We start from the raw sequence: 26,205 nt of genomic DNA, 5'->3' as shown, positions 1-26,205 counted from the left end.
ACAGCATGTTCTAATCGCTCTAATAGGATATTATGGTCGACAGTATCGAATGCTGCACTGAGGTCTAGCAGGACAAGCACAGAGATGAGTCCACTGTCAGAGGCCATAAGAAGATCATTTGTAACCTTCACTAAAGCTGTTTCTGTGCTGTGATGAACACTGAAACCTGACTGAAACTCTTCAAATAAACCATTCCTCTGCAGATGATCTGTTAGCTGTTTGACAACTACTCTTTCAAGGATGTTTTATATGTAAGGAAGGTTGGAGATTGGCCTATAATTAGCTAAGACTGCTGGGTCTAGAGATGGCTTTTTGAGTAAAGGTTTAACTGCAGCCACCTTGAAGGCCTGTGGTACATAGCCGATTATTAGAGATAGGTTGATCATATTTAAGATCGAAGCATTAATTAATGGTACGCAGATATCCTGCATCATAGTATTGACTAGGTCAAATGCATTCTTAGATATCCAAAACATAAGGTTGCCATCAGCATCACTTCAGTCATAAATGTGGTTTGTTGGAGGATGAATGAAGCGTCTTGAATGAGTTAGAACCAGATAGTTACCCTTTGTTGCACTGCCTCAGTTTTGGGGGTAGAGTGAAGGGGGGTGGACGTCTAATCCTCTCTAAATAGAGTGTAACACAGCCTTGTTGTGACTGATTATCCCCTGTGTGTGTGTGTGTGTGTGTGTGTGTGTGTGTGTGTGTGTGTGTGTGTGTGTGTGTGTGTGTGTGTGTGTGTGTGTGAGTGTTGTTGCTGTGCATGGGTGGACTGGGCGGAGATGGGGCTGAGATCACACTGGGCACAGAGCTGCAGACAGAGACACATAAACAGTCTCTCCCGTTTCCATCACTTCAGAAGACAAAACATTCACTTTTCTGAACCTAAACTAAAAGCAGGACATTAACTTTTTATCCAGTTTTGGGTAATGATTTTGGAGTAAATTACAATCACTTTAATTAATTTCCTAATGAGTCTCCATAATCACTTGCTTTATTCCCCCATGTCCTCACAATCTATGGGTCCCCATGTTTCAGGTAATACAAGTACACACACACAGCTCACAGGTTAATCTCTGCCAGTTTGTAATGTGATCATCTCTGAAAATAATCCAATCACACAGTCAGACTCAAAGAAAAACACATATTCTATTAGTAGAATACAGCTTTAGTCTACTTTACTTTTTTATTAGATTAACATAAAACTATTAGAACACATAAGAACAGATGGTGGTGAAATATTCAACAGGTCTGATGTGCTTCTGAGCAGTGTTGGTCAAGTTACTTGAAAAAAGTAATCAGTAACTAATTACTGATTACTTCCCCAAAAAAGTAATCCCATTACTTTACTGATTACTTATTTTCAAAAGTAATTAGTTACTTAGTTACTTTTTAAAAACACGATTTACACCCTGAATAGGTGATAAAGTGATAGATCTTTCAGCCCAATTCTACTTTTTCTGCATAATCATCATACAAAATGTAATCAAATGGAAAAATCTCTTTTTAAAACTTGTTTTATTAGTTTTAATCTTTTAACTTTATGCATCAAGCAAAATTTAATTATCTGCAACATTCTCTGACTGGAAGAAATTAGTTTAATATTTAAACCTATTTTCTGCACATTCCAGCACATAAAATAAAATATTTTGTGTGTTTACACTCAGTCTTTCAAATAGATGCAAGTAAAACACAGCAGAAAATAAATAAAGTCAAAGACTAACGGTCCTGTTGCTCTATTTTCACCTGTAAAGCAGGAGTGGGGTAGGCGGAGGGTTACCCTGGTGCAGGTGTGCAGCGGTCAGTGGAAGAATCCGCGAGTTTCTCTGTGAGTTTCCCATTACGTCGTAGCTACTCGGTGCTTGTTTGGAAGTTTAGGGGTTTTTTCGCTGTAAAAAGAAGTTTTCTTCCCACGCACAACGGACACTAATGTTTTTGTCACTTTTTATGGAATCAAACTCAAAGTAAGGTCAGTACTTCCACGCTTTAAACGCTGCACGCTCATACTCTCTCTGCACTCGATATATGATCCATTGTTGATCTGCACACAGCTGTTGTCACGAACGTCGCACTCGCTTACGTCACTGTCATGAGACATTCTCGCAAAAAAATCACGGTTTTAGTAACGCAGTAACGCAGCGTTCCTACGGGAAAGTAACGGTAATCTAATTACTATAATCAGAGACTTCTCAGCTGTCAGGTCAGATTTCCAAAAAACGTGTTTTCACACATGAAGAGAAAGATTTAGATTTAAACGCCCATTCACATCCTGGGCCACCTGACCTCAGGACATCACATGATAGGGTGGGGCCAGGTTTCACAATGAGCTGACCTGAAAGCTTGGCTGTGACCTACAGCCGATTCACACCTGGCTAATGTGATTAAGCAGAGAATAGTCCAGATGCTTTTCTTTCCGAGCGTCTTCGACCACGATGAGCTGGATGACTGAGAACCTTCACAGACGACACTTCCTGTGTTTCGTTACCAAACTGCAGAAAACCTCCATCGTGCACGCAGATAAATGTTTGTGAAATTATGAGAAACGTTTTCAAGAAATTAACTTAAAAAACAAACAAAGACAAAAACCTGCAGAATAGAAACCACATGCTCAGAGAGCTAATCGTCAGCAGAGACATGTCTGTGGCCTCTCATTGGTCACGGTGCGAGGCAGTAATGCAGTCGATGGATCCTGCGCTGCTGTTGACACTCTGGTTGTGTTTTAAATGCGAGTGAAAAGGAAGGTTTATAAATGTGAGTGTCATCGTGAAGCAAAGATTGAAAACGTCCTGGGAAACGGGCGGCACCTCTGTCTCATCGTGGCCGTTCCTCCGGCGTGTCATCTTTGGCACCAGGTACACGTTTGGTGTGGATGTTTGGAGTGACGCTGCTGTCACAGACTTTGCTGCAGCGATGCCCTCACAAAACAAGAATTCAGCAGTAAAAAAACCTGGAGCGCACACAGAGAACGTTTCTTTAACAAATCTAATAGAGTCCAGTGTTTGTCAAACATATGTTGCTATGAACACACTCTGTGCTGCAGACCAACAACATCTTGGGTCATTTTCACTGTAATTACGAGCTAAAGATCAGCCGCTGTAAGACTCGACTGCTGCTCTGCCGTGCTGCGCGGCGGGGAGGTTAGCGCCTGCTGATGCAGACTCGCATTAATCGCTGTTCTCTCGTGTTTCCTTCTCTCACTGCGATGTTTGTCTGTTTGTGTGCTTGCGTCTCTTTGATCAGAATCCTCCCAAACATCCCCAGTGTTTATTTTCATGAATAGGATTATTGCTCGCTGTGCCAGAGTTCGGTTTATATTTACTTTTTCATCCATGCGTGAGCTGATTGCTCCATTTGGTCTGGAGTTTGTGTTTGCTAACCTCACCAACGTGCTTCAGGCGCTTTTAGAGTGGATCTTTGGCTGGTTGGGGTTCAAACTGTGGAGCTGCTGCAGGACATCATCAGCTCCACACTGATGAAATCAACTGTGGGTGACTTTGGAGCCATGTGATGGAAAACCTCGTCTTTCCTAAAGCTCCAGAACTTCTTTCTTCTCGAAGCTTCGAGGCCTTGAAAACATGACTCACGATCTGCTGCACGTCTTTCTGATAAAGTTTGAAAACATTTGATTATTTAATTTATTACTTTTTGGATTTTTGGCACTGAGGTGGAACAAACACGACCTCGACTTTGTGTCTGTTAAAGGTTTGTATGCAGCTCCTGCTCCTCCAGCTGTTTTAAGTCCTCTTGTATGAGAAACCATCATTTTTTCCAGCCTGGTATGAAGAATTCGTTCATGCATGACGAATGATTTTGATCACCGTCTCAAATTCAGTTTGAATTTTTATTCTTTTGCATGTGAATGAAAAACTTTTCACGTTTCATTTAATGTTTAGACGTGACATGAAAATGTGTCTTTTCTATATGAAAACGACAGAATTACAGCCGGTCTTTAAAGCTTCGGCATGTGAGGAACTTTAAGAATATTTAAAATGAAGATGCTAAAATTATAAACGTCCATGAAGCATCAGATCGGCTCCTCACTTCAGGGATCGAAGAAAGGAAAAGTGCTCGATCAGGTGACTTCTTCTACGCCAAGCTCTTTATACAACACTCACCCATTAAAGTTTCTATGCTTTGTGTCCAACATTCACACACTGATGGATGATCTGGAGAACAAATGATCATCCCTCCCTCAGCCTGGTTCTGATGGAGTTTTCCTGTTAAAAGGGAGTTTTTCCCACTGTTGCCAAGTGCATGCTCACAGGGATCATATGATTGTTGGGTATTTCCTGTACTACTGTTCGTCTTTAGTCTAAATAAAGTGGCTGCCGGTGACTGTTATTGTGATTTGGTGGATATAAAACAAGTCTAACTTTACAACAGATGAGTCACATGTTGATCTTTTAAGTTGATCTGTCAGCTTGTTAAACGTGCAGCCGTTACAGAGAGTTTGTCTCCGCCCACTGAACCAGGTTTTTATCTCCTTCTTTGGTCTCCTCCACCTCCTGAGGGAACTCTGTAACGGAAGCTTGTCAGTAGGGGTGGGGAAAAAATGGATACTGTGTAGCATGGTGATATTTTGTTTGCTAATAATGTATGGATACAGGGACAGCAGAAATCGATATTTTGTTACAAAAAGGTTTTTGTGCTCTGACTTCAGAGCATGTTGATCCTTTTTCTGAGCAAGAATCCTGACATTCCTTCACTGTCCAAATGTGTTTAACTTGTTTTTGGCAGCAATAAACATGACAGTTTACTTATTTTAATTTAAGACATGTTTTATTTTAATTAAGTTTAAAACTTTTTTATTTAATGTAAAATTATATTTTGTTTTAATTTACTTTCAAATTCTTCAGTTGCTGAAGGGGCTGCATAGTTTTCATAAACTGCATAGTTCAGAATAGCTATAATTGTACCAGATGGTTGATTCAGTTAAGTTGGACTAGACTGTAATACAAACCGTTCAGTTTGTCAACAATCAAACTGAAATGAGAGAAAGACTGAGTGTGAGACTTTGATATTAGAGAAAATGAACATTGATAAAGTTTACCTTTATGTACAGAATCTGAATATCGCAAAATATTTTTAAAAATTGCAATAATATCGTATCGTGCGTTAAGTATTGTGATAATATCGTATCGTGGGATGTGTGGTGATTCCCACCTCTACTTGTTAGCGCTCTGTAAGAGTGCTGTTGACATAAAAGTGTGCCCTCTTTAACGCTGATAGTCGCGTCCTTCTGCTCTACAGATAAATATTGAAGGTAAGAAACGAGGTCGATCTAATAGAAATATCCAGTTTTACCTTTGCTTTCGTTTGAGCTGCAGCAGTTTCCTTCAGCCCCTCCACACGTCTCCCGGAGGGCTGACACCTCCCTCTCCAGCCTCTCCAGCCGCTCCCGCAGCGGAGCAAAGTCGGCGTCGCATCCACAAGATCCAGACCCAGACGCCGAATCTGAGGGAACCAGTTTGATCTTATGGGTCAGAACCAGAGGAGAACCAGGTGCCAGGTCAATTTCTTTACCTGCAAACGAGGACATTTGGTTGTGATTATATTCTGCAGTAGGAGCTGAGCTACAACACCCCAGGTCAGGTCGGACTCTTTACCTCCTGTACTCCCATCAGATGCATCACCCTGAGTGGCACAGCCCTCTGAGATGACCACCTGCAACAGCAGAAAACACCAATCATTGCACTTTGCTTCATGTTAAGTCTTCATGTTCTTCCTGCTGTGTTCTGCTGGTTGGTTCCACATATGTCTTCTCGTGTTTCTACGTTCCTGTTGTCCTGGTTGAGTCCTCCTGTGTCTTATTGTCCATCTTCCCATCAGTGTGTTCGAGTCTAAACCTTCGAGTCGTCTTCCTGACTGTGTTTGGACTTTTTCAGGTTTAAGACTGTGGATTTCTTGCAGCCACCTTTCTTCACGTTACTGAGCTCGGCGTGAAATAATCGCTGCTGCTCTGGAGCACAAAGTGTCATTTCTGAAAGAGTCCATTAGCATTATCCTTCATCGCAGCTCCTCTGATTGGCTGTTCGTCTCTCCAGTTGAGTTTGTTCTGTGCCCGCTGGAAACTGGAGCTCAACAAAAAGGCTCCAGACAAATTCACATTTGCACATTAGTCCGGCGATGCCGGGGTAGATATATTACAGAAGGCGCAGGAGGCTTATGGCTTTAACTTTCTGCTTTTTCCAACATTAAAATGTGCTGGAGCGCAGCAAAGACGTCAGTCATCAGTTAAAACACATCGAGAGTTTGTTGATGATAAATCTCTGCAATTTATTCTTTGTTTGGACTGCAGACGCTTGGAACTGAACTCTGTGCAGTTGGCTTTTGCATCATCTCCTGAGCAGATTTCTGGATTCAAACGTCCTAACAATGAGATGCCTGTATGTTCATTACTGGCCTTCACCGGCTTCTTCCTGCAATAAGGAATCATCTGCAGACAGATATGAAAACTTAAAACTCCTGTGAGGAGTCAGGCGCTACAGGGGCCATCAAATAAAAGCAGATAAAGAAGAATTGCCTGAACCTTTTAACCACACTGACCCTCGTTTAACCCCGATGACCACTTGACCTGTCTTGAGTCGGCCCATTTATCTCAGCTAACCCCTTAATCACCTTGAAGGAGTCCTGCTTGGTGTCCTTTGGTGTCCTTTGACCCCTTAACTGCAGCTCTTTGGAGGTCGACGGGGTCAGGAGGGCTGGGCCGGCCAGGAGGAGGAAGAGGAGGAGGCAGGGGGTGAAAGGAAGCATCGCCAGGGTGGCACCAGGAGAAGACGTCCCTGGGTGTTTGAGGAGAAAGAAATCGATGCTGACGGACGTTTGCCGGTAACAGCGGAGCCGGTTGTTTCCAGGACTCGGCTGGAATGAGTCTGCAGATCTGGACCTGCTCTCACTTCGCTTCAGTCACAGAGGCGATGGAGTTTTTCCTCTCGCCTTTGCTCTCCATGGGTTTCCCACTGGAAGAGACACAGAATTACACATTTAAGCTCACCTTAAATTTCATGTTAGCGCAGCAGACTCCACTTTGGCCACAATTAGCGGGAATAGGGGGCCATTAGCTGTTTATGGGCCCGTCAGTGGAGCATGGCGGCCAATAAAAACCTGATGGAAAAAGTAACTTGGTCTGAAAGAGTAGCTTGTTATCCTGCAGCCGATTTTCTGACATGCGGATCGGGCCGGAGCCTGGCAACGCCGAATATTACTTCAAGTGCAATTTGGCCCCAAACAGCCGATTATGTGTGGAGCATCTGAGCAAACAGATCCCAGTTTAGAGTTTCTTTACTTAAAAAAGAGGCAAAATTGAAGCTCTGTGAATGTTTGTAAGACTTCTTTAGATACTTACACCTTAAATCCTGTTCATGTGCAGGAGGAAACACTGCAAACTCCTCCTGGTTACATAACTTTTACTTTACATTGTTAGCATATTTATGAGCAACAAGTAGCTCTGTGAATGGTCTGTCGGCCCCACTGTCCACTGGAGTGAAACAAGCATGTCTGCAGTGAAGCTGTGATGATCCTGATGCCTCTTCAGCTTCAGCTTGCACCAGCCTGACTTCTGTTATTTGTCTTTGGCTATTTTAAAGCCTCCTATAAGAGTAATTTAACTTTTGATGCAGGTGTCCTCAGGACTCTCTGAGTGCCGCTCGTCCATCGTGTCTCTGCTTCATCTCAGCTCTGGATCTGAACCCTTCTACCTTTCCTCTCCGTCTGTCCACATGTTGCTACCTCGACCGACACACAGAGGCTTCTGCATGTGCGGTTTGATTTAGATCTCCGTCTGGACCTCGGCCAGTTTCTGCTCAGTGTGTCTAAGTGAGAACGATTACCTTGTAAATAGCTGCCTGCGACAGCTGTTCCAGCTGCTACGGGAGAACCTCAGGAGGGCAATTAAATTCTCAAAATACACAATGAAGGCTTCTCATGTGCTCTTCACCTTTACTCTCAGTGCTGCTGGAGGCTGTTCCCTCACTGCTTCCAGAATATGTCGCTCCACGCCCACACTCAGGTTAATCATTTGATAGCCCTGTAATGACCAGGAGGCATTTTATGAAATGTCTATGGAGATCTCATAAACCCTTTAAATGTTCTTCTGGCGATTCTGGATTAAAAGAGTCAGAGTCAGAGTTCAAACCAGCAAGCAGGGATGCAACTCCAGAAACTATTATTACCTAGTTAATATAGAGTAACACAGTCATAACCTTCAGACATGAGTGATCTCAGGTCTCAGAAACAGGAAACAGGTTTGACTTTGTGAAACTTTAACATTTGTGCTAACAGAATGATGAAAGATCAGGAACATCAGGAAGCACATTTACATGCTTTGGCCAAAAGCTTCCCGAGACCACAGAGGATCACAGCAGCAAGAGTCCAGTGAGGAAATCCTGGCAGCAACAACACAGACTGTATATAAAAAATGGAAGTTGTTACTGTGACATCAGCCACTGGGTCTGGATTCTGTGTTTTGAGGGCTCAGTGTTTTTGCAACCCAGTTAGCATATATGGACAACAGGGCGGCACGCTAAGGTAAATGCTAATACTAGCTAGCCCAGTTAGCATATATGGACCACAGGGCGCCGCGCTAAGGTAAATGCTAATACTAGCTAGCCCAGTTAGCATATATGGACAACAGGGCGGCGCGCTAAGGTAAATGCTAATACTAGCTAGCCCAGTTAGCATATATGGACCACAGGGCGCTGCGCTAAGGTAAATGCTAATACTAGCTAGCCCAGTTAGCATATATGGACCACAGGGCGCTGCGCTAAGGTAAATGCTAATACTAGCTAGCCCAGTTAGCATATATGGACCACAGGGCGCTGCGCTAAGGTAAATGCTAATACTAGCTAGCCCAGTTAGCATATATGGACAACAGGGCGGCGCGCTAAGGTAAATGCTAATACTAGCTAGCCCAGTTAGCATATATGGACAACAGGGCGGCGCGCTAAGGTAAATGCTAATACTAGCTAGCCCAGTTAGCATATATGGACCACAGGGCGCTGCGCTAAGGTAAATGCTAATACTAGCTAGCCCAGTTAGCATATATGGACCACAGGGCGCTGCGCTAAGGTAAATGCTAATACTAGCTAGCCCAGTTAGCATATATGGACCACAGGGCGCTGCGCTAAGGTAAATGCTAATACTAGCTAGCCCAGTTAGCATATATGGACAACAGGGCGGCGCGCTAAGGTAAATGCTAATACTAGCTAGCCCAGTTAGCATATATGGACCACAGGGCGCCGCGCTAAGGTAAATGCTAATACTAGCTAGCCCAGTTAGCATATATGGACCACAGGGCGCTGCGCTAAGGTAAATGCTAATGCTAGCTAGCCCAGTTAGCATATATGGACCACAGGGTGGCGCGCTAAGGTAAATGCTAATACTAGCTAGCCCAGTTAGCAAGCTGCTTCCATAAAGTGGGTGCAGAGATTCCTGCTAATGTTTGCAAAGTAACAAAGGGATGAAATGTTAGGAAGGACTGTGTGTGTACCCTCACAGCAGCCATGCTATTGGTCAGATAAGTGCATTAAAAAGAAGCAGTTCAGAGATGGAGCTAGCAGCAGTACACAGTTACCATGAAGGGGGGAAAGTAGCTATTTAGCAGCTTGTAAACCTGTAAATGTTTGATTCTGCTGTGCAGTCAGATGTTCTAACATGTGGCCTCTAGTGGACATTAGAGGAACTGCAGTTGTTGGCAGTCATAAAATGCTGTAAGTTTTTAGTCCTGCAGGTTGCTGATTGACTTGCTGATGACTGAAATAGCAGATTTTTTTTTTTATCAAAGCAGTTATTTGATTCAGTCCATCACAGAGGACGGAGACTTCAGTGTCACAGAGACGACGTCCAAACATAAACCTGCATCGATTCTGCTGCAGGATGTGTTATTACATGCACGAGTCTCTCTGATCTTTGGCTTTATACATAAAACTGAAAACATTTTACTTTGTCTGTGTTTCTGCATCATTGCTGCCTGGTTCTCTGTAAAATCCTGATTTGGATATTTGCTTTAGGATTTCCGTCACAGTTCTGCAGCAGTCGGCACGTTTCACATCGTTGGATCATGTAAAAGAAATTATGATTTTTAAAAACATGAATCTATTCCATTTGCTGCCAATTATTATCACCAAACCCCACAAATCCTCCCCTGTGACGCTACAGCTGATAAGATCAAAGTAATTTGGTCATTAAACTGACAGAAAACAGACAAAAGTTCAAAAGTCCAACAATTAAATCTGCTTGTTTTTTTTTCAACCAACAAATAAAAAGAAATATTTTCAGTTTATTTGTAAAAGTCATAAAAATGACCAAAATATGAAACTCGTGTTTTTGCAAAGCTCATAAAAAATAAAGAGATAAATATCTAAGCAATTTAAAATAAATGAAACATGAAGCTAAAACTTGAAACATTTTCTGAAAGACGTCGGCACTGAATGTGAAACAGCAGCTGCTCGTTTCACCCTCGTCCTGGAATAAAGAGAAGCAACAATCACGGCTGCACAGTTCTGCTGTTTAAATGATGAATTTCCAAATGAAATCTCCTCTGCGTCACATTCATATGAAATGTTTATGAACCTCGCTCTCAGGTGTAAACCCAGCAGTCTGTTCCTGCAGCAGCATCCTACCTGCTCAGAGAGGCGAGGAGTTTCCCTCAGCGGTGCTGACGTCTCGTCTCAGTCCGGCTCTCTCACTGACTGACCGGCAGGAGGAGGACGAGGAGGGTGATGGACGCAGAGAGAAAGAGGAGGGGAGGAGGAGTGCAGTAAAGTTTTCTCATACTTGAAGAATTTTTCCTCCCTCTCTCCTCTCTTCCTCTTCTGTTTCCCTCTGATGTCATTCTGTGGGCTTTACAGGTCCCTGCTGGGCGGAGGGCTGGAGATGGAAAACATCTGATTTTTAGATGTTTTCAGGGGCTCTCGTGTGTTTCAGAGGGGTCTGCGCCCCCCGCTGCAGGACGCTCTGCTGGTTAGCGGGTGCTGAAGGACCCAGCTGACTTCACACAGGCTGCCGGCGCTCGTGTTGTGAGTTTTCATTCATGTGTGACTGCAGGTTTGGACAAAGTTACACTGTGTGCTGATTTAAACACAGAAAGGAAGCTGTAAGTAAAGATGGAGGAAGGACTCCTGGGATTGGGAGACAGTTTTAGTCCCTCGTGTTGTTTTATTGCTGCAAGAATGTGTTTGGATGATGTTTGCACACCTGCAGCCACCTGCCCACGCTCCTAACTTCAGACCTTAGTGATGTGAGTGTCTTTGGGGAGTGACTCAGTTTTGCAGCTGCCTTCTGTTCAGCTCAAAGACGTATGGTGTGAGTCGACACCTGAAGGCACCATCAGGGCTTTATGGTCGAAATTTATCACCAGCTTCATGACCCGATGACCTCCAACCCCTGACTGACCTCCACCCTCTCACCACGAGCCCTGTTTTGTATTTCCATGGTGCTCCATGACTTTCTGGCGTGCTTTTGTTTGAGGATTTTGCAGCAATATTTGCACTTTGTGCGTGAAGAGAGCAGCAGTGCAGCCTCACAGCGTGGTGCGCTCAGGCTGCGACCTCGTCACTGAGTCACACAAACGTCTGAATTTTAAATCCTGCTCATAAAGAGTCTGAAAACCTCACAGTCCTACTGACACAAACTTCCCAGTGATTCCTTCAAATTAGATTTGATGTTTGGGACAATACTTCCAGGCTTCTAGTGAAACCGTGCAGATATTTACCTTCATGCATCCTCAAACAGGAACGAGTTCAACTTGATTTTAAGCTACAGAAGAAGAAGATCAGTCAGCTGATGCAGCTTCACACTGAAACGACGTAAATGTGACCGTTTGAAACATAATAACAAACTCATTATTGTATAATTATAATTATTACAAATGGATGATCCTAATTCTAAAACAGTTCATTCACCTGAGTATTAATATTTGATTGTTCTAACGAAAGCATCTGTAATGTTGTGTGCTCCCTCGTGTGTGCTTCATCATCGTCTTCACTGCCACCTTTAACTGCAGACCTCAGAAGTCTTCGGTTTGCCCCCGCGGCTGGTCGGCCGTGCTTTTGCGGTTCCCGTGGGAGCTCAGAAATGACTGAAATACCACAGAAACCAGGAACACATGCGCGATGAAGCGAAGGCTAATTGTACCACATGTGCGGCGGGCCGAGCCAAGCGAGCAACCAGAGCTGGAGCTTGTAAAAGTGGGAAAAGAGCGATTGAAGCTGACGCCCGCGTCCTGATTGTCCCGTCAATAACTGTGACAGATCGAGTCTGAGGGTCGCTGATTTGTTTGGTTTCCATGGAGGTTTCTGGCACTTTCTGACCCACTAATGACCCAAACGACTCTGGTTTGTGTCAAAGCTCAGCCTGAGCATCGAGTCACTGTTACAGAGTCCAGAGTTTCTGTCCAGCTGATCCATATTTGTCAGAACGTAATTGGTGAATTTTATACACATGAAAGTAAGAAAAGAGGAGCTCTGAGTGCTGCTGTCCCACCACAGCTCAGTCTAAAAGCTACAGCTCTTTGTCCAGATGTGCTGCCAAACAGGAAGTGATGCGTGAACACCTCGTGAGAATCTCTTGGCTGCAGGGATCCAGATATGTGCAACATTCACACAACAGGGTGTTCACAGAGCTCCGATTCCCATTAAAGGATCACTTGACTGCTCATCGCAGTCATGCCGGCGTTGCTGACGGTTTGTCGCAATCGTGAATGACGGCGTCGCCGCTGCTCGTGCACGCCTTCATTTCTGTGACCTGCTGTGCAAAGCTCAGGCCTGTTTCCTGTCGGAGCAAACTTCCAACAAGCACTCATCAAAGAGAAATCGTGTCAATGTGGAGAAATGTGTTTTTGTTCTCACTTGAAGATGCTGAACCTCCTGACCTGCTCCACAGAGCTACTCTAATGTCACCCTGGGCGGAGTTTAGCGCCGTGGCGAGCGGACCCGGCTGCGTCTCTGCTCAGAGCGAGCTGCTGCTGTCACACTTTAATCCTAACGTGAGGAAACAGACGGACGCTGAGGTTTTCCCGCTGCTGCACATGTTTCACATCCTGTTGTTTGATTGATGGATTCGATGCTCCTGATGGTTAATTTAGTTTCAGTTTAGTGGAAACAGAGCAGGTCGCTCCCTCAGGGGAAAGTTGGAGGAAGAAATGAGGAAAGAAGCCGTTTAAGTCTGAGAGGAGGTGAAGTCATAATGACAGCAGAGGAAACGGCTCGTTAGCAGGGCGAAGAGTCTGTCTGACAGCCAGGACATCGAACGAAACAAGCAAGAAACCAAAAGTCAGGAAGAGGAGCAGGAAGAAGACGCTCATAGAGGAAACCAGGAGCAGCCAGGAAATACAGTTTCCTCCAAAGTTTCGAGACGACAACGAGGAGGAACGAGCTTTTCTTCGTCTGCACTGGTGCAAGTCTGGAACTCAGTTCATATCTCCAGTTAAAAGGACTAAATCAATAATCAATAATCAGTACTGATGGAGGCCCGTGTACGGCGTCTGAACCTGGACGGCTCGACGCCTTCAAAAACTGCGCTCACCCACGCTCAGCAGGTCGGCGTGGAGACGAGAGGACGCTTGTTTGAAATAACTTAACAGTGAATCACTCTGAATGTTTCGAACATTAAAAATAAATAAATAAATCAAGAAGATGAAAGAGAAATGAAACATGTTACGGTCCATTAATCGTGCACAACATCCAGAACTTCCTCTTAACTCTGAGAATCACAATCTGGTCGTTAAGTCTGACGTCACCAGTCGTGTCTGGGCCTAAACTCTGCTGCAGGTCCATAAATCAAACAATCCCGGCGGCATTACTGAGAGTTAAAACTGTCTAAAGTCTTTCATCTTTAATAAAATGATCAGCGTTCTGCTCTACCAGGTGTAACAGTTGAGTTTAACATCCAGGCATCCATGAAAACGGAATTTATAACATTTAACGGAGTTAGAGGTTAGCAGGAAGTTAGCTCGCTATCTAAATACAATATAGCATGTCCTGACTGCGGGGTTTTGGAAACAAATTCAAACGTACAGCTCTGTTATCACTTCCAACATAAATGAAGACAGAAAACTAAACAGCAGGGACGTTTGTAGGGTTACTGAAGTTTGGCTAGCTGGTATGTAATGATGTGCTACGTGACCGCTAGCGACACAGCTATGTTAGCATAGCATAAACAAGCTAACTTTTTTCCCACTTGATAAAAGTTAACGTGAGTGTTCTCGGTGGTCAGGAACAAATGTAATCGCATGGCAGGATGCTGTAAAAGGACCAAACTTCAGCCAGGAGAACAATTGAGGTAATCCATCCACAATATGAGGTTAGTCATTCATATACTGCTGCATGGGCTGGGCTGTAGCTACATGTAGGGGTTTAAACACTGAGCTTTAAAATGATTAGCGGTAATAAAAGCCGAGGGAGGTCAACAGTGATCACTGACTGTTTTAGGAGCTTTTTGAAATTAAATAGAACAAGATACAAAACATTAAACATGTTAACAACACAAAAGCCATATTAAACGCAGACTACTTTGGGCCCAGAGGCAGAACCGGATAATAATCATGTGACAGGTCTGAAAGAGGCCGTCCTAACAGACGTCTGCAGCTCAGCATCAGGCTGACGTTCTGAGATCGACCCGAGTCAGACAGAGCGCGACGGCGGTTTGAACCTGATTCATGTGGAAGTGAAAAACCGCTCTGCGGTCGACCTCATGACTGACTCCCTGTGTGCCGCCTCACTCGGAGCTTCCACCGTGCTAACCGTTTGTGCTCTGATGACTTCCTGCTCTCACCTCCACCACAAACCACACGCGAGCAGCTGCAGATGTGACTGTGTTACAAAACTCAGTTTCTTTGTGTTTCAGAGAAAAGCTGAGTTGCCACAAACTCAGAGTAAACACTTGAATAAGCACTGAAGTGTTTACAGCTTGGAGTTGGGACATGTGCAGATGACTGATGATATGATGAAGAGGCTCGCTTGCCTAATAATCGTCTCTGGAGATGATTTTGGCGACGTGTCGAACATGGCACAGCAGTGCAACAAGGCTGCACATGTTCTGCACGAGTCTCTACCAACAAACCCACAGGGCAGATTATCCTGTCGTTCTCAAACTGGTGCTAAACTGGTGAGAACCCAGTACAGGTGAGGAGCTTCAGCACTGTGAGCAGCTAACAGGCGTCAGTGTTTCCTGACGTGCAGACATCGTTCACAGGAGCCGTGGGTGTTTCCATCGTCCGGCCTCAGCGGGCAGCAAGAAGAATGATGATGCTGCCACAGCCAAACGGCACTCTGGGAAATCCTTCGTCCATAAACAGTCTGTTGAAAGTTGTAACATAGTTTATGTCATAAATCGTCCGCCTGGCTTGAATTAGTCGAACAAAAACCAGAGTGCGACTTTCCCCTGGTGTCCTGTAACGTCGGAGCGGGACCCTCTCAGCGTAGATCGGCGCTCCGTTAGGTGAGAGACGCTCGGTGAGTTAAACAGATGAGTTATGAGCGTTTCATTCTGCACGCGTGCAGGAAGCAGGCGTGCAGCCAGACAGACGGACGGGTCCTGATGGGCCTGTTTGAACGCGAGCCGTGCACGCCAATGAAAATCTGATCGCGCTGATGTCATGCTGCAGCCACCAGCAGGCACTGAGCCCACGTCACCCACAGAGCCTCTGGTTTTACTGGTGTTTCACAGCAGCGGGTATGAAGGTACGTCTGTGCGAGTCTGAGGACTCGTTTCATTTATTTGTTTCTATTCTGGACTCGACTTTGCTTTATTGAAGAGTTTCTCTGGAAGTTTGGTGTAAAGCGCTCGGTTTGCCCGAGGCTCAGCTGCATGATGTAGCTTTGATCGTCACAGAGCTAAATCAGTGACACTCTCACACAGATGAGTTATAATTAGTCTTACAGACATTTGGACACAGATCGTCAGCTGACCAGGAGGTCAGCTTGTTTTTGACTCATCTTTGATCGTACCGGGTTCAGAGACCACGCCGTCATCAGGGATGTTGATGGTAGCCACTGGTACCTGACCACAGTTTTAGGATTTTTGAAGCACAAACGTCCTGAACACAGCTGCACAACTTCTGCCAAACAAAGCAGCAGTTGTGAGAAACTGAAAGTAAAACTCTGACTCTGCTCTGCAAAGCAAACACGGACAAGAAGCACAAAGTTGAGCTGAAGAAAAACCGGCGTGTTGGGACGGGCGGCGGTTGAGTCTGAAGCTCAAACACGTCCTCTGCATCTGACGCACGCAGCGGGCGGCCGACCTGCCGTCTGCAGCGCGGGAAGGAAGCGATCCCTGCACTGACGGGTCACTAACCGTCGCCTCCCTCGCAGAGGGAGCAGACTCGTGTCACATTTAAGGGTCATGCATTTAAACATCTGCACAAAATAAACTCGGTTTAACATGAATGAAGTCTTTAAACCAGCAGCTCCGTCTCACACGTGTTGGAGGCGTGCAGAGGTCAAAGACGCTGAACCCAGAGCTGCCCTGTTAGGCTCAATAATCTTCACAGGTCCCCCTCAGTCGCTGGTGTTGGGCTAAACCTGAAATAAGAACATGTTAATCTTTAAGTCTTAAAGCTCACATAATGTGCTTCATCCTCAAATACACACTGGATTTGAAAAAGGTTTTTATATAGCAGCTTGATTTATGTGAGTCCTCACAGGCTGCAGGTTTCAAGCTCCCGCCGCAGCAGACGAGCGTAGCAGAAACGCAGCCTCTGCAGTGCATGACTTTGACGGAGGCCAACGCACGCCGGGTAAAAGAAATTGGTAAATGGACTGGTTCTTATACAGCACTTTTCTACTCTTTCTGAGCACTCAAAGCGCTGTACACAACTTTTACATTCACCCATTCACACCCATTCGCACAAGCACATTTTTCTAAGTGCTTTCTAAGTAACATTCACACACACATTCATACTCCGATGGATGCATCGGAGAGCAATTTGGGGTTAGTATCTTGCCCAAGGATATTTGGCATGCAGACTGGGGAAGCCAGGTATCGAACCACCAACCTTCCGATCAGTAGATGACCTGCTCTACCACCTGAGCTACAGCCACCCCGGGCTGTAGCGCCCCGGGCTGTAAAAGACGGGCGCATGTGCCGCTGCGAGCGCTGACTCACATTTTCCACTCGAAGCAGCTTCGGCACCTCAAACCCAGAGCAGCGTCTCCACCAATCAGCTGCCTGTCAGCCGGCAGATGTGGAGCTCTAGTTTATAAATATGTGCAGTGATGGCCAATGATAGAGAATCAATGCAAAAATAATACAAGACTAGTTACAGGACTGGTGCACCAAAACGTGCACACACACCAAACATCCATCAACAAACAACAACCTGCTGTGATGACTCGGAGGTAAAACCCGGCTCACTTCATCCAAACTGCTGAAGACAACTTTGTAAAAATGACCCATCTTTATGACATCACAAAGATCCGAGGGTAGAAAAACTGTGTTGCATGACAGGATTACAAACTCAAAGAGAAACCACCTTCAAAGTATTTTTCTTCGGTTCTGATGCTTCCTGTTTCTGAAGGATCCAGTGAGTCTTATTGGTTAAGCCTGTAACCAATGAGGTTTATTAAATCTGCACATGTGATCCAAAATATTTCCAAAGCACGTCTGAAACACTGACGTGAACTGAAATCCTTCACGTGTAGCTGTGAACAGCTTAGTGCTGCGTTTGGTTTGTGCTGAGCAGCTTAGCATGAACAGTAAACGATGTGAGCAAAGCAGGTCTGAGGGGAGTTTTGTTCGGTTTGGCAGTGAGTGACGACAGGTCAGGTTGTCATGGAGACTGATCTACACGCGTGCACGTGTGCACACACGTGTGTGACACAATCAGCTTTTCTCCTGCTTGTTGATGTTTTCTTTGGTCGGGCTGTTTCTCTGTGCGTTTGCTCCGAACTCTGGTTTCTCCATCTCAGAGCGATGCTGGAAGAACATCAAGACACGTCGCAGCGATCGCCCCTCTGAGAGGCGGAGAGGCAGCGTGAACTTCTGCCTCCGTCTGTCTCATTTCCCTCCATCACTCCTTCAGCATGTGCAGCTCTGATCATCTCATCTCAAAAACAGGCTGAAGGACAGAGACGTGGAGGAAGCCTCCACCTCTGACAGACAGACGGAGCTTTAAAACCACCGTTTCATTCACGTCTTTATGAAGAATCTTTGCTTCTATCTTCAAATAACTGAAAAGCAGACGGACGGGTGAGTCAAAGGCTCAGGGTTTCCCGTCTGCCTTGACCCGCCTCTCGTGCTGCTGCGGAGGAAATATTTCATTCTGAAAGGTTAAACGTGTCCCAGAAATATGAAGTTAGATGGCGGAGCTGGACGCGCTCCAGCGTTGGCGGCAGCCTTTGTTTGGGCCGAGCAGCGCCGTGGGAAAAGCCTCGCTGTAGGCCGACGCAGATGCCTGCGAGCTTGCTCATATGTCACAGACACAGAGCGCTGTCAGCCGCCTGCAGCATCCAGACCATTCACCCCGTACGGTCCGACGCCGGTGACGCAGTGTTCGATTCTCCAAACACCGCGATCCAGGCGACTACAGCTCTGTAGGCCCCCGCCGCCATTATAAAGGGTCTGAAAACTCTATCGACACACAGACCACGACAAAACCGACCATTAAACGACAGAAGCACCAACAAAGACACAAAATGAACACACATGTCACTCTGTAACCCACTGAGGCTGAAAATAACCCACAGGGAGTCGAATCCACACGAAACTCAAAGACCTCCGAGCGAGACAATGATGGAGTGTTTGCAGATTTAAATATGACAAGTAAAGAAAAGTCACGTCACTGTCAGGAAAAATGAGAAGTCATTCTCGGAGACGCGTTCCCACGGAAGCTGAAAGCAGCCATTGTGCCCGCGTGGAGGAGGAAATTCCTCCAGGAAATCCCAAATATTCCGACGTGACTGAGAAAGAGAATCTGAATTATGCAGAGTCGCAAACATCCGAGCAGCGACAGAGAGAAGCATCGTCATGCACGTCTTTGTAATAACACAGTAATAACACAGCTTCTTATCGTCTGTAATAACTGTACGTGTCTGGCAGCGGTGCAGCGAGGAGTCATGGCAACCATCCAATAATATTTGGCTCACATCCACCGAGCTCACCAAGGTCAACGGTCCAAAACTGATGAAAGCCTTTGTATGTTTGACCTCTGACCTCTGCTACAGGGAGAATAACACTTATATGGAGTCATCATGAAGCATAAAGATTTATTATAATAACAGGATGAACACGTGATCAAGACGTTTTTACATTTGATATTTAAAACCAAACATTTAACCTGAACAATGAAATATCGACATAATAAAAATAACTAAACTCAATATTATGTTAAGAAAATAAAAATTTGTCTCGTCATGCAAACAACAAAAGCCTGCCGTCGTTTTCACGACTCCGTTCATGCAAACCAAAACAGACGCACTTCAATCTTTCACACTTTGGTAAATTTATGTGAGGAACATCCAAGTTTTCCACGCTGATATGGAAAATCGTTGCTGTGGTGATCCTTGATCTATCGTTCCGAGTATGAGACGGACTCAGCAAGGATAAAAACATGTGAGAGTGATGCCGGACTTCCCAAATGCTTCCAGTGTGCGATCCAAACGTGAAACGCAGCCGGTCGTGTGAGGAGCGCTCGTTAAAAACACGACGGTGCTTCTGTTTGCTGCAGCCAGCGGCTCCTCAGCTCACATCTGTGATGCTGGTTTAGTAACTGGAGGCTGTAGAGAGAAGTGATGTCATGCAGGTCCAGCAGCACCTTCATCATCCTCACCATCACCCAGGACTCTCTCTGCGCGATGCTGTGCAGAAACCTGCAGGGACTCTTTGCTCTGGTCCTGTTTGAGGTCAAACATCAGGAGTATACAGATGTGCTGCAGCCGCCGGTCCTGATGTTACACGCAGACGTCACCGATCCGCGGCCACTGGCTCCAACTCGGGCAGCAGCTTAGAGGAGTGTGCAGTGAGTGGCACCGTCCTCTGCATGAAACAGCTCTGTGTGTGGAGAAGTCAAACTTCATCTTATTGTTCACTATAAACACTTTATGCTCCACAAACACAAACGCACTGATAGGTTCAGTCTGCTGCAGATGTTTGTCGTGGTTCAAACATCATTTATGTAGAAACTGCTTCTCATCATGTCATCGTTTCTTCATCTTCATTTCTCAGAGCAGTATCTGTACCAAACACCGTTTTTAAAGGATGACAAAGTTTGTACGTGCAGCCATCGTCATCTTATTCTTCCACAGCTGCACAGCTGGCAGAGTAAATGTAGCTTAATGAAGAGCTCAGACATCATTTGGTTTACCGGTGATCTTATTCACTCACTGCTCACAGCTGGTGAGCAGAGGTGAAGGCAGGAAACAGATTCAGCATCAGCATCGCCACAGATGCTGCACCGACTCACCCGTCAGACTCCGCCCTGCTCCAGCTGAGTTCAGGCCTCCAGGTGTTAAATCTCATTCTAGCTGCTTCCTGTTTGGTTGTAAACCAGCTTCAGTCCCGGTTTGATGAATGAAAGAGGAAGAGAGAATCTCAAAATTCATTCTATATAAATCATGAGGAGCCGATGATGTTGGGCAGAGATCAGAGTCCACCAACAGCTATTCTAATGTCTCGCCCCCCATCATCTACCCTACAGTTGGGGACGCCTGCAGCCTTTTTCCGTTCACAGAGCACCTGCAGACGGTCCGAACGCTCACAGACCATCCAGGACTCTCTCCAGTGCTCACCAGGACACCCTGGAGCTTCACTGGGAGGCTGACAGTTGTAGTCCACCTGAAGCTGGACCATCTTCTCTGTTAGCCTGTCCACATGGCGTTAGCCTCCGAGGACAGCGAGCAGGTTTTAGCCGGAGTCAGGAGACGTCCGGGCCGACTTTAATTCTTAATGTTTGCTGGTTACTGTTTGCTGATGCAGATGAAAAAAGGTCACAAATAGCTAAATCGTCAGCAGATGTCAGACGATGGTTTCAAGATTGGATTTCCTGGTTTCTCTCCTCTGGGCCGGTTTAGCAGCGTTCGTGTAAGAACAGCCGACGGGTTTGATCCATCTGCCCTGTGACTGTAATCTAGTCCCAGGCACGTCCTCAGCCTTGTGTCCTCCACAGTAATAATCACACCTGTAAATGAAATCCCACCTGGAGCCGAGCTTTTCCTTTCTCCGGGATCAGCTGTGTGTGGTGATGGAGGGAAATCTGATGGAATTACATGAATACACAGAAACTAAAGCAGAGCTTCATCCTGTGAGTGTATCGACTCCTGCTCTGATATCGTTTCATTATGAATGTCCTCACTTTGTGTCAAAGACGATCAGTTAGAGTCGTTTAGTTAGTGATTAGTGTCTCATTTGTAACATAACCCAGGAACAGATCAAACCTGAGCGCTCACAGTAATCCTGTCTGATTTAAGGACTTCCTGTTTGTGTTACAGACCAACGTGCTGAAGCAGATTTGACCCCCGGCCCGTCGGATGATGCTCGGAGTGTTCGACGATGTGTTTTACGGATCGTCTCACTGCACACGAACACATCGCAGAGCCCAAAACAAACAGCGGCTAAGCAAACATCATTAACCCGACGCCGAGCGTCTGATTCTGACGCCTCCGGCTCCGTGTGTCGGTCCCAGCAGGTCCATGTGGTTCGACTTAACCTCAGAGCACAAATATGGTTTCATAGGAGCTCCAGACTAAGGCTCACGATCTTTCTGAGGTCTTTTCTGTCGGGTTACGTAAACATCTCGCTCCACAGTCTCACGCCTCATTCACATTCACAGCGAAGCCACTCGTTTGAATCCAAACAGGAAGTTTCATGTTAATGTTTGTTATGGGAAAAGTTCAGTTATAGCGTCTGGAGCGCCGTCACGTTTCTGTTTGTGTAAACGTTCCTCAGATTTGTCAAAGATGACACAAAAGATTTGTTTTCTTTAAAATATACACGCGACCACATGACTGAGGCGCTGACCCATCACCAGCCAGCTGATGACAGTTCCCCTCTTCCTTCCTTCTTTCCTCTCTTCCTTCCTTCCTTCTTTCCTCTCTTCTTTCCTTCCTTCTTTCCTTCCTTCCTTCTTTCCTTCCTTCCTTCTTTCCTTCTTTCCTTCCTTCCTTCTTTCCTTCCTTCCTTCCTTCCTTCCTGCTTTCCTTCCTTCCTGCTTTCCTTCCTTCCTTCTTTTCTTCCTTCTTTCCTTCCTTCCTTCCTTCTTTCCTTCCTTCCTTCCTTCCTTCCTTCCTCTCTTCTTTCCTTCCTTCCTTCTTACCTCTCTCCTTTCCTTCCTTCCCTCTCTTCTTTCCTTCCTTCCTTCCTTCCTTCTTTCCTTCCTTCCTTCCTTCCTTCCTTCTTTCCTTCCTTTTTTCCTCTCTTCTTTCCTTCCTTCCTTCCTTCCTTCCTTCTTTCCTTACTTCCTTTTTTCCTTCTTTCCTTCCTTTCCTTCTTTCCTTCCTTCCTTCTTTCCTTCCTTCTTTCCTCTCTTCTTTCCTTCCTTCCTTCTTACCTCTCTTCTTTCCTTCCTTCCCTCTCTTCTTTCCTTACTTCTTTCCTTCCTTCCTTCTTTCCTTCTTTCCTTCCTTCCTTTTTTCCTCTCTTCTTTCCTTCCTTCTTTCCTTCCTTCCTTCTTCCCTCTCTTTCCTTCCTTCTTTCCTTCCTTCCTTCTTTCCTCTCTTCTTTCTTTCCTTCCTTCTTTCATTCCTTCCTTCTTTCCTTCCTTCCTTCCTTCCCTCTTTCCTTCCTTTCTTCCTTCCTTCTTTCCTTCCTTCCTTCCTTCTTTTCTTCCTTCTTTCCTTCCTTCCTTCCTTCCTGCTTTCCTTCCTTCCTTCTTTCCCTCCTTCCTTCTTTTCTTCCTTCTTTCCTTCCTTCCTTCCTTCTTTCCTTCCTTCCTTCCTTCTTTCCTTCTTTCCTTCCTTCTTTCCTTCCTTCCTTCCTTCTTTCCTTCTTTCCTTCCTTCTTTCCTTCCTTCCTTCCTTCCTTCTTTCCTTCCTTCCTTCCTTCTTTCCTTCCTTAATTAATTCCTTCCTTCTTTCCTTCCTTCCTTCTTTCCTTCCTTCCTTCTTTTCTTCCTTCTTTCCTTCCTTCCTTCCTTCTTTCCTTCCTTAATTAATTCCTTCCTTCCTTCCTTCCTTCTTTCCTTCCTTCTTTCCTTCTTTCCTTCCTTCCTTCTTTCCTTCCTTCCTTCCTTCCTTCCTTCTTTCCTTCCTTCCTTCCTTCCTTCCTTCCTTCCTTCTTTCCTTCCTTCCTTCTTTCCTTCCTTCCTTCTTTCCTCCCTTCCTTCTTTCCTTCCTTCCTTCCTTCATTCATTCTTTCCTCTCTTCCTTCTTTCTTTCCTTCCTTCTTTCCTTCTTTCCTTCCTTCCTTCCTTCCTTCCTTCATTCTTTCCTCTCTTCCTTCTTTCTTTCCTTCCTTCCTTCCTTCCTTCTTTCCTTCCTTCCTTCTTTCCTTCCTTCCTTCCTTCCTTCTTTCCTTCCTTAATTCCTTCCTTCCTTCTTTCCTTCCTTAATTCCTTCCTTCCTTCTTTCCTTCCTTAATTCCTTCCTTCCTTCTTTCCTTCCTTCTTTCCTTCCTTAATTCCTTCCTTCCTTCTTTCCTTCCTTCTTTCCTTCCTTCCTTCCGATTCTGTGACTTGTCTTTGAATTTGGACTGTTTAAAAGTATTGAACGTCATTAAGTCAGAGCCATGAAACAGCTGTTTCTGAACCCTCAGCGTTTCACTCTGTTTGCTTCCATGTTGATGAGCTGGAGTCAGATGGAGCGCTGAGCGGCCAGGTAACCCGGTGTGGCTCAGGTAGAGCGCTGCTTCCATAACCTGTCAGCACACCTCATCAGTCCAGTCTGCAGCTGTTTCTGCTCCGGGCTGTGAACATCTTACTTTCACACGCTGAGCCTGTCTCAGGGAGACAAACTCGGCTTCATTCATTCATCACAGCGAGTCTCTGTGCTGCCGTACCTGCAGCCTGAGCCAAAGGCAAACAGCAGAACCTCTGCTGACTCTGAAGGGGAGGAACTTCAGGCTGAGTAAATGTTGAAAAGGAAACAGCCTGATGACCAATATTTACTTCCTCTGTTGGACGAATGATGAAACCCTGCAGAGGAAACAGCTCCACGCAGCCAAAGCTGAAAAGATCTTTAGGCTCACAGAGAGCTTTGTTGTTGTTTCAAGAATAGTTGATTATTTTCAGCCTGAGTTTTTCCCATTTCTGCGTGTTGAGTGAAACGAGGTGAAGCTGCTGTGCCCTCAGAGATCCACGGAGTCACGCGAGGTAATAACATTATAACAATGTAGTGAGGGTATGTCAGCATGCTTTAGCATGTGTGTGTCTGTGGGTTCATCCACACAGTTTATTGATGCAGCATGCTAACATTAGCGTATAAACCCACTCTGCTGTCCTCGTCACATCTGGCTTCAAATAAAGACACAAAATTCCACAATCCTGAAGTTGAGACAGATGCAGAGTCCAGAATCACAGTGGGTGGAATCACAGTGGGTATTCCCACCTTATTCACAGACTTATCAGTCCTTTAACATCCAGAGCCATCAGTATATTAAACAGCCAGAGGAGCTGCTACGTCAGGCAGCTGACAAACACAAAGGGTCCAGTTAATACTTGACTTTGTCTCTCAGTAATTTCCTGTAAATCTCAGATGGCATCATGACAGCAGCGTTGCCCTGTAAATCAAAATATAAAAGCTTACAGGTAAAAGACTGCAGGTGTTTGGATCAGTGTTCTGTGGACAGATTAACACAGAGCTGTTTGTTTGTGTATTTACTCGGTTGTGTGGTTTGGAGGGTCGACCCAGTGGAACTAAATCAAAGCTCCGGCTCTGCAGCTGCAACTCCTGAATCTGCTTCCTGCTCCGAGGCACGGTGACTGCCGGCCAACTGGCTCTCCGTCCTGCATCGACAGTTTCATAAACATGGATTTATGATGTGAGAAATTCTTCTGCTCAGCACGGCTCTGTTTTCTCCGGCTGACCGGGAGCCCCAGGTAAGCTCTGAGAGAGCTCCTTGTGCTCCGTGCTGAGATCAAATATTTACATCAGCAGGAAGAACATTTAATGGTTTCAATCATGTTATAGAAACAGTGTTATGATGCTGCCAAATATGCTGACGGGGGAAAATTCAGGCTGTGAAGGTAAAAGTAACTCAGATAATACAGCCGAGGTATGGACACGTCTGACCATGCAGCGTGTCAGACTGTGGAGCCACACCAGCTGCTGCTGTCGGCTAACATCTGGAAACTGGTCGAGTTTGTTGCCTGAGCTGATGAGTCTGTTTGAAGGAGCCCTGCTGTGTGTCAACAGGCCGATGGTGTGGAGATCCACTTTGCATCATCAGCACCGACTGAGCACAGCTACTGACCACGTCCAGCCTGCAGGATCACAGCACAGCCATCAAACAGACTCCACAGTCACCACAGTCCACAGTGGGTCTAACCCAGGACATCAGTGATAAAGTGTTCGGCCGCTTTACTGAAATCACCTAAAATAATAAACTTGGTGCTTTAGTCTGAAGGAAAACACGCGGCTGTTTGACTTCCTGTTAGCTGATCCAGCTGTGGTCAGATGTTTACATCTGCTCATGGGCATGGATGTGCGTGCAGCTTTCTAATCTGGAGCTTTAATGGTTTCTATGAACCGTTTCCACAGTGCAGCAGAAACAACTCTGAGCTTATTAGGACTTTCCCTCCTCGGCAGGGTCAAAGGTCACGCAGACCTTTTAATAAGCCTTTAAACTCCTGATCGACCACAGCTGGGAGCTTCTGATTGGCAGCACTCACTGAACAGTAACCAGGATCATGGGAAAACCACGAAACACACACAAGTTCTCTGTGAGCTTTCAAAGCTTTGTCAAAACCTGATGAGAGGAAACTTGTTAGGATGTTCAAGCCTGCTGTGAAAGCTGGAAGACCAGGTCACGGTCCACAGTGTGGCGTCCACAGTGTGGCGTCCACAGTGTGGCGTCCACAGTGTGGCGTCCACAGTGTGGCGTCCACAGTGTGGCGTCCACAGTGTGGCGTCCACAGTGTGGCATCACCATGGACGAGAAGGTGCCAACCAAGAAGAAGCCTGCTCCAAAAGCCTTTAAGCTCGTCTGAACTCTGAAGCTGTCCACACGAACAAGCCAAAAGCCTTCTGGACAGTTTGATGGTCAGACAGAGATTTAGATGTTTGGACACAGTGAGAAGCTACGATTGGAGGATTGAGGCTTTCAGAGCTCAGGACAGCGAGG

At 45.6% G+C, this 26,205-nt stretch overlaps 1 protein-coding gene across 2 annotated transcripts in view; it reads right to left on the bottom strand.

The window, feature by feature from the left end:
* tnxbb (tenascin XBb) overlaps positions 1 to 10,716 on the bottom strand; it is a 49,802-nt gene extending 39,086 nt beyond the window's left edge. Inside the window, exons 1-5 of one of the 2 annotated variants that reach the window (XM_087835269.1) lie at positions 10,620 to 10,681; positions 7,937 to 8,026; positions 6,619 to 6,959; positions 5,607 to 5,664; positions 5,305 to 5,523 (exon numbers count right to left, since the gene is read on the bottom strand). In XM_087835269.1, the coding sequence (XP_087691395.1) occupies positions 5,305 to 5,523; positions 5,607 to 5,664; positions 6,619 to 6,753 (412 nt within the window). In that variant the 5' untranslated portion in view covers positions 6,754 to 6,959; positions 7,937 to 8,026; positions 10,620 to 10,681. Of the gene's footprint in view, positions 1 to 5,304; positions 5,524 to 5,606; positions 5,665 to 6,618; positions 6,960 to 7,936; positions 8,027 to 10,619 lie in introns of both variants that reach the window. The other variant, XM_087835268.1, reaches the window with a different exon arrangement.
* Positions 10,717 to 26,205: the final 15,489 nt, after the last annotated feature.

This window comes from Neolamprologus brichardi, chromosome 22, assembly GCF_056152115.1.
Source record: "Neolamprologus brichardi isolate AB-2024 chromosome 22, ASM5615211v1, whole genome shotgun sequence".
Lineage (NCBI taxonomy): Eukaryota > Metazoa > Chordata > Actinopteri > Cichliformes > Cichlidae > Neolamprologus > Neolamprologus brichardi.
The sequence above is the reverse complement of the archived record's forward strand: the minus strand, read 5'-3'. Positions and strand labels throughout refer to the sequence as shown.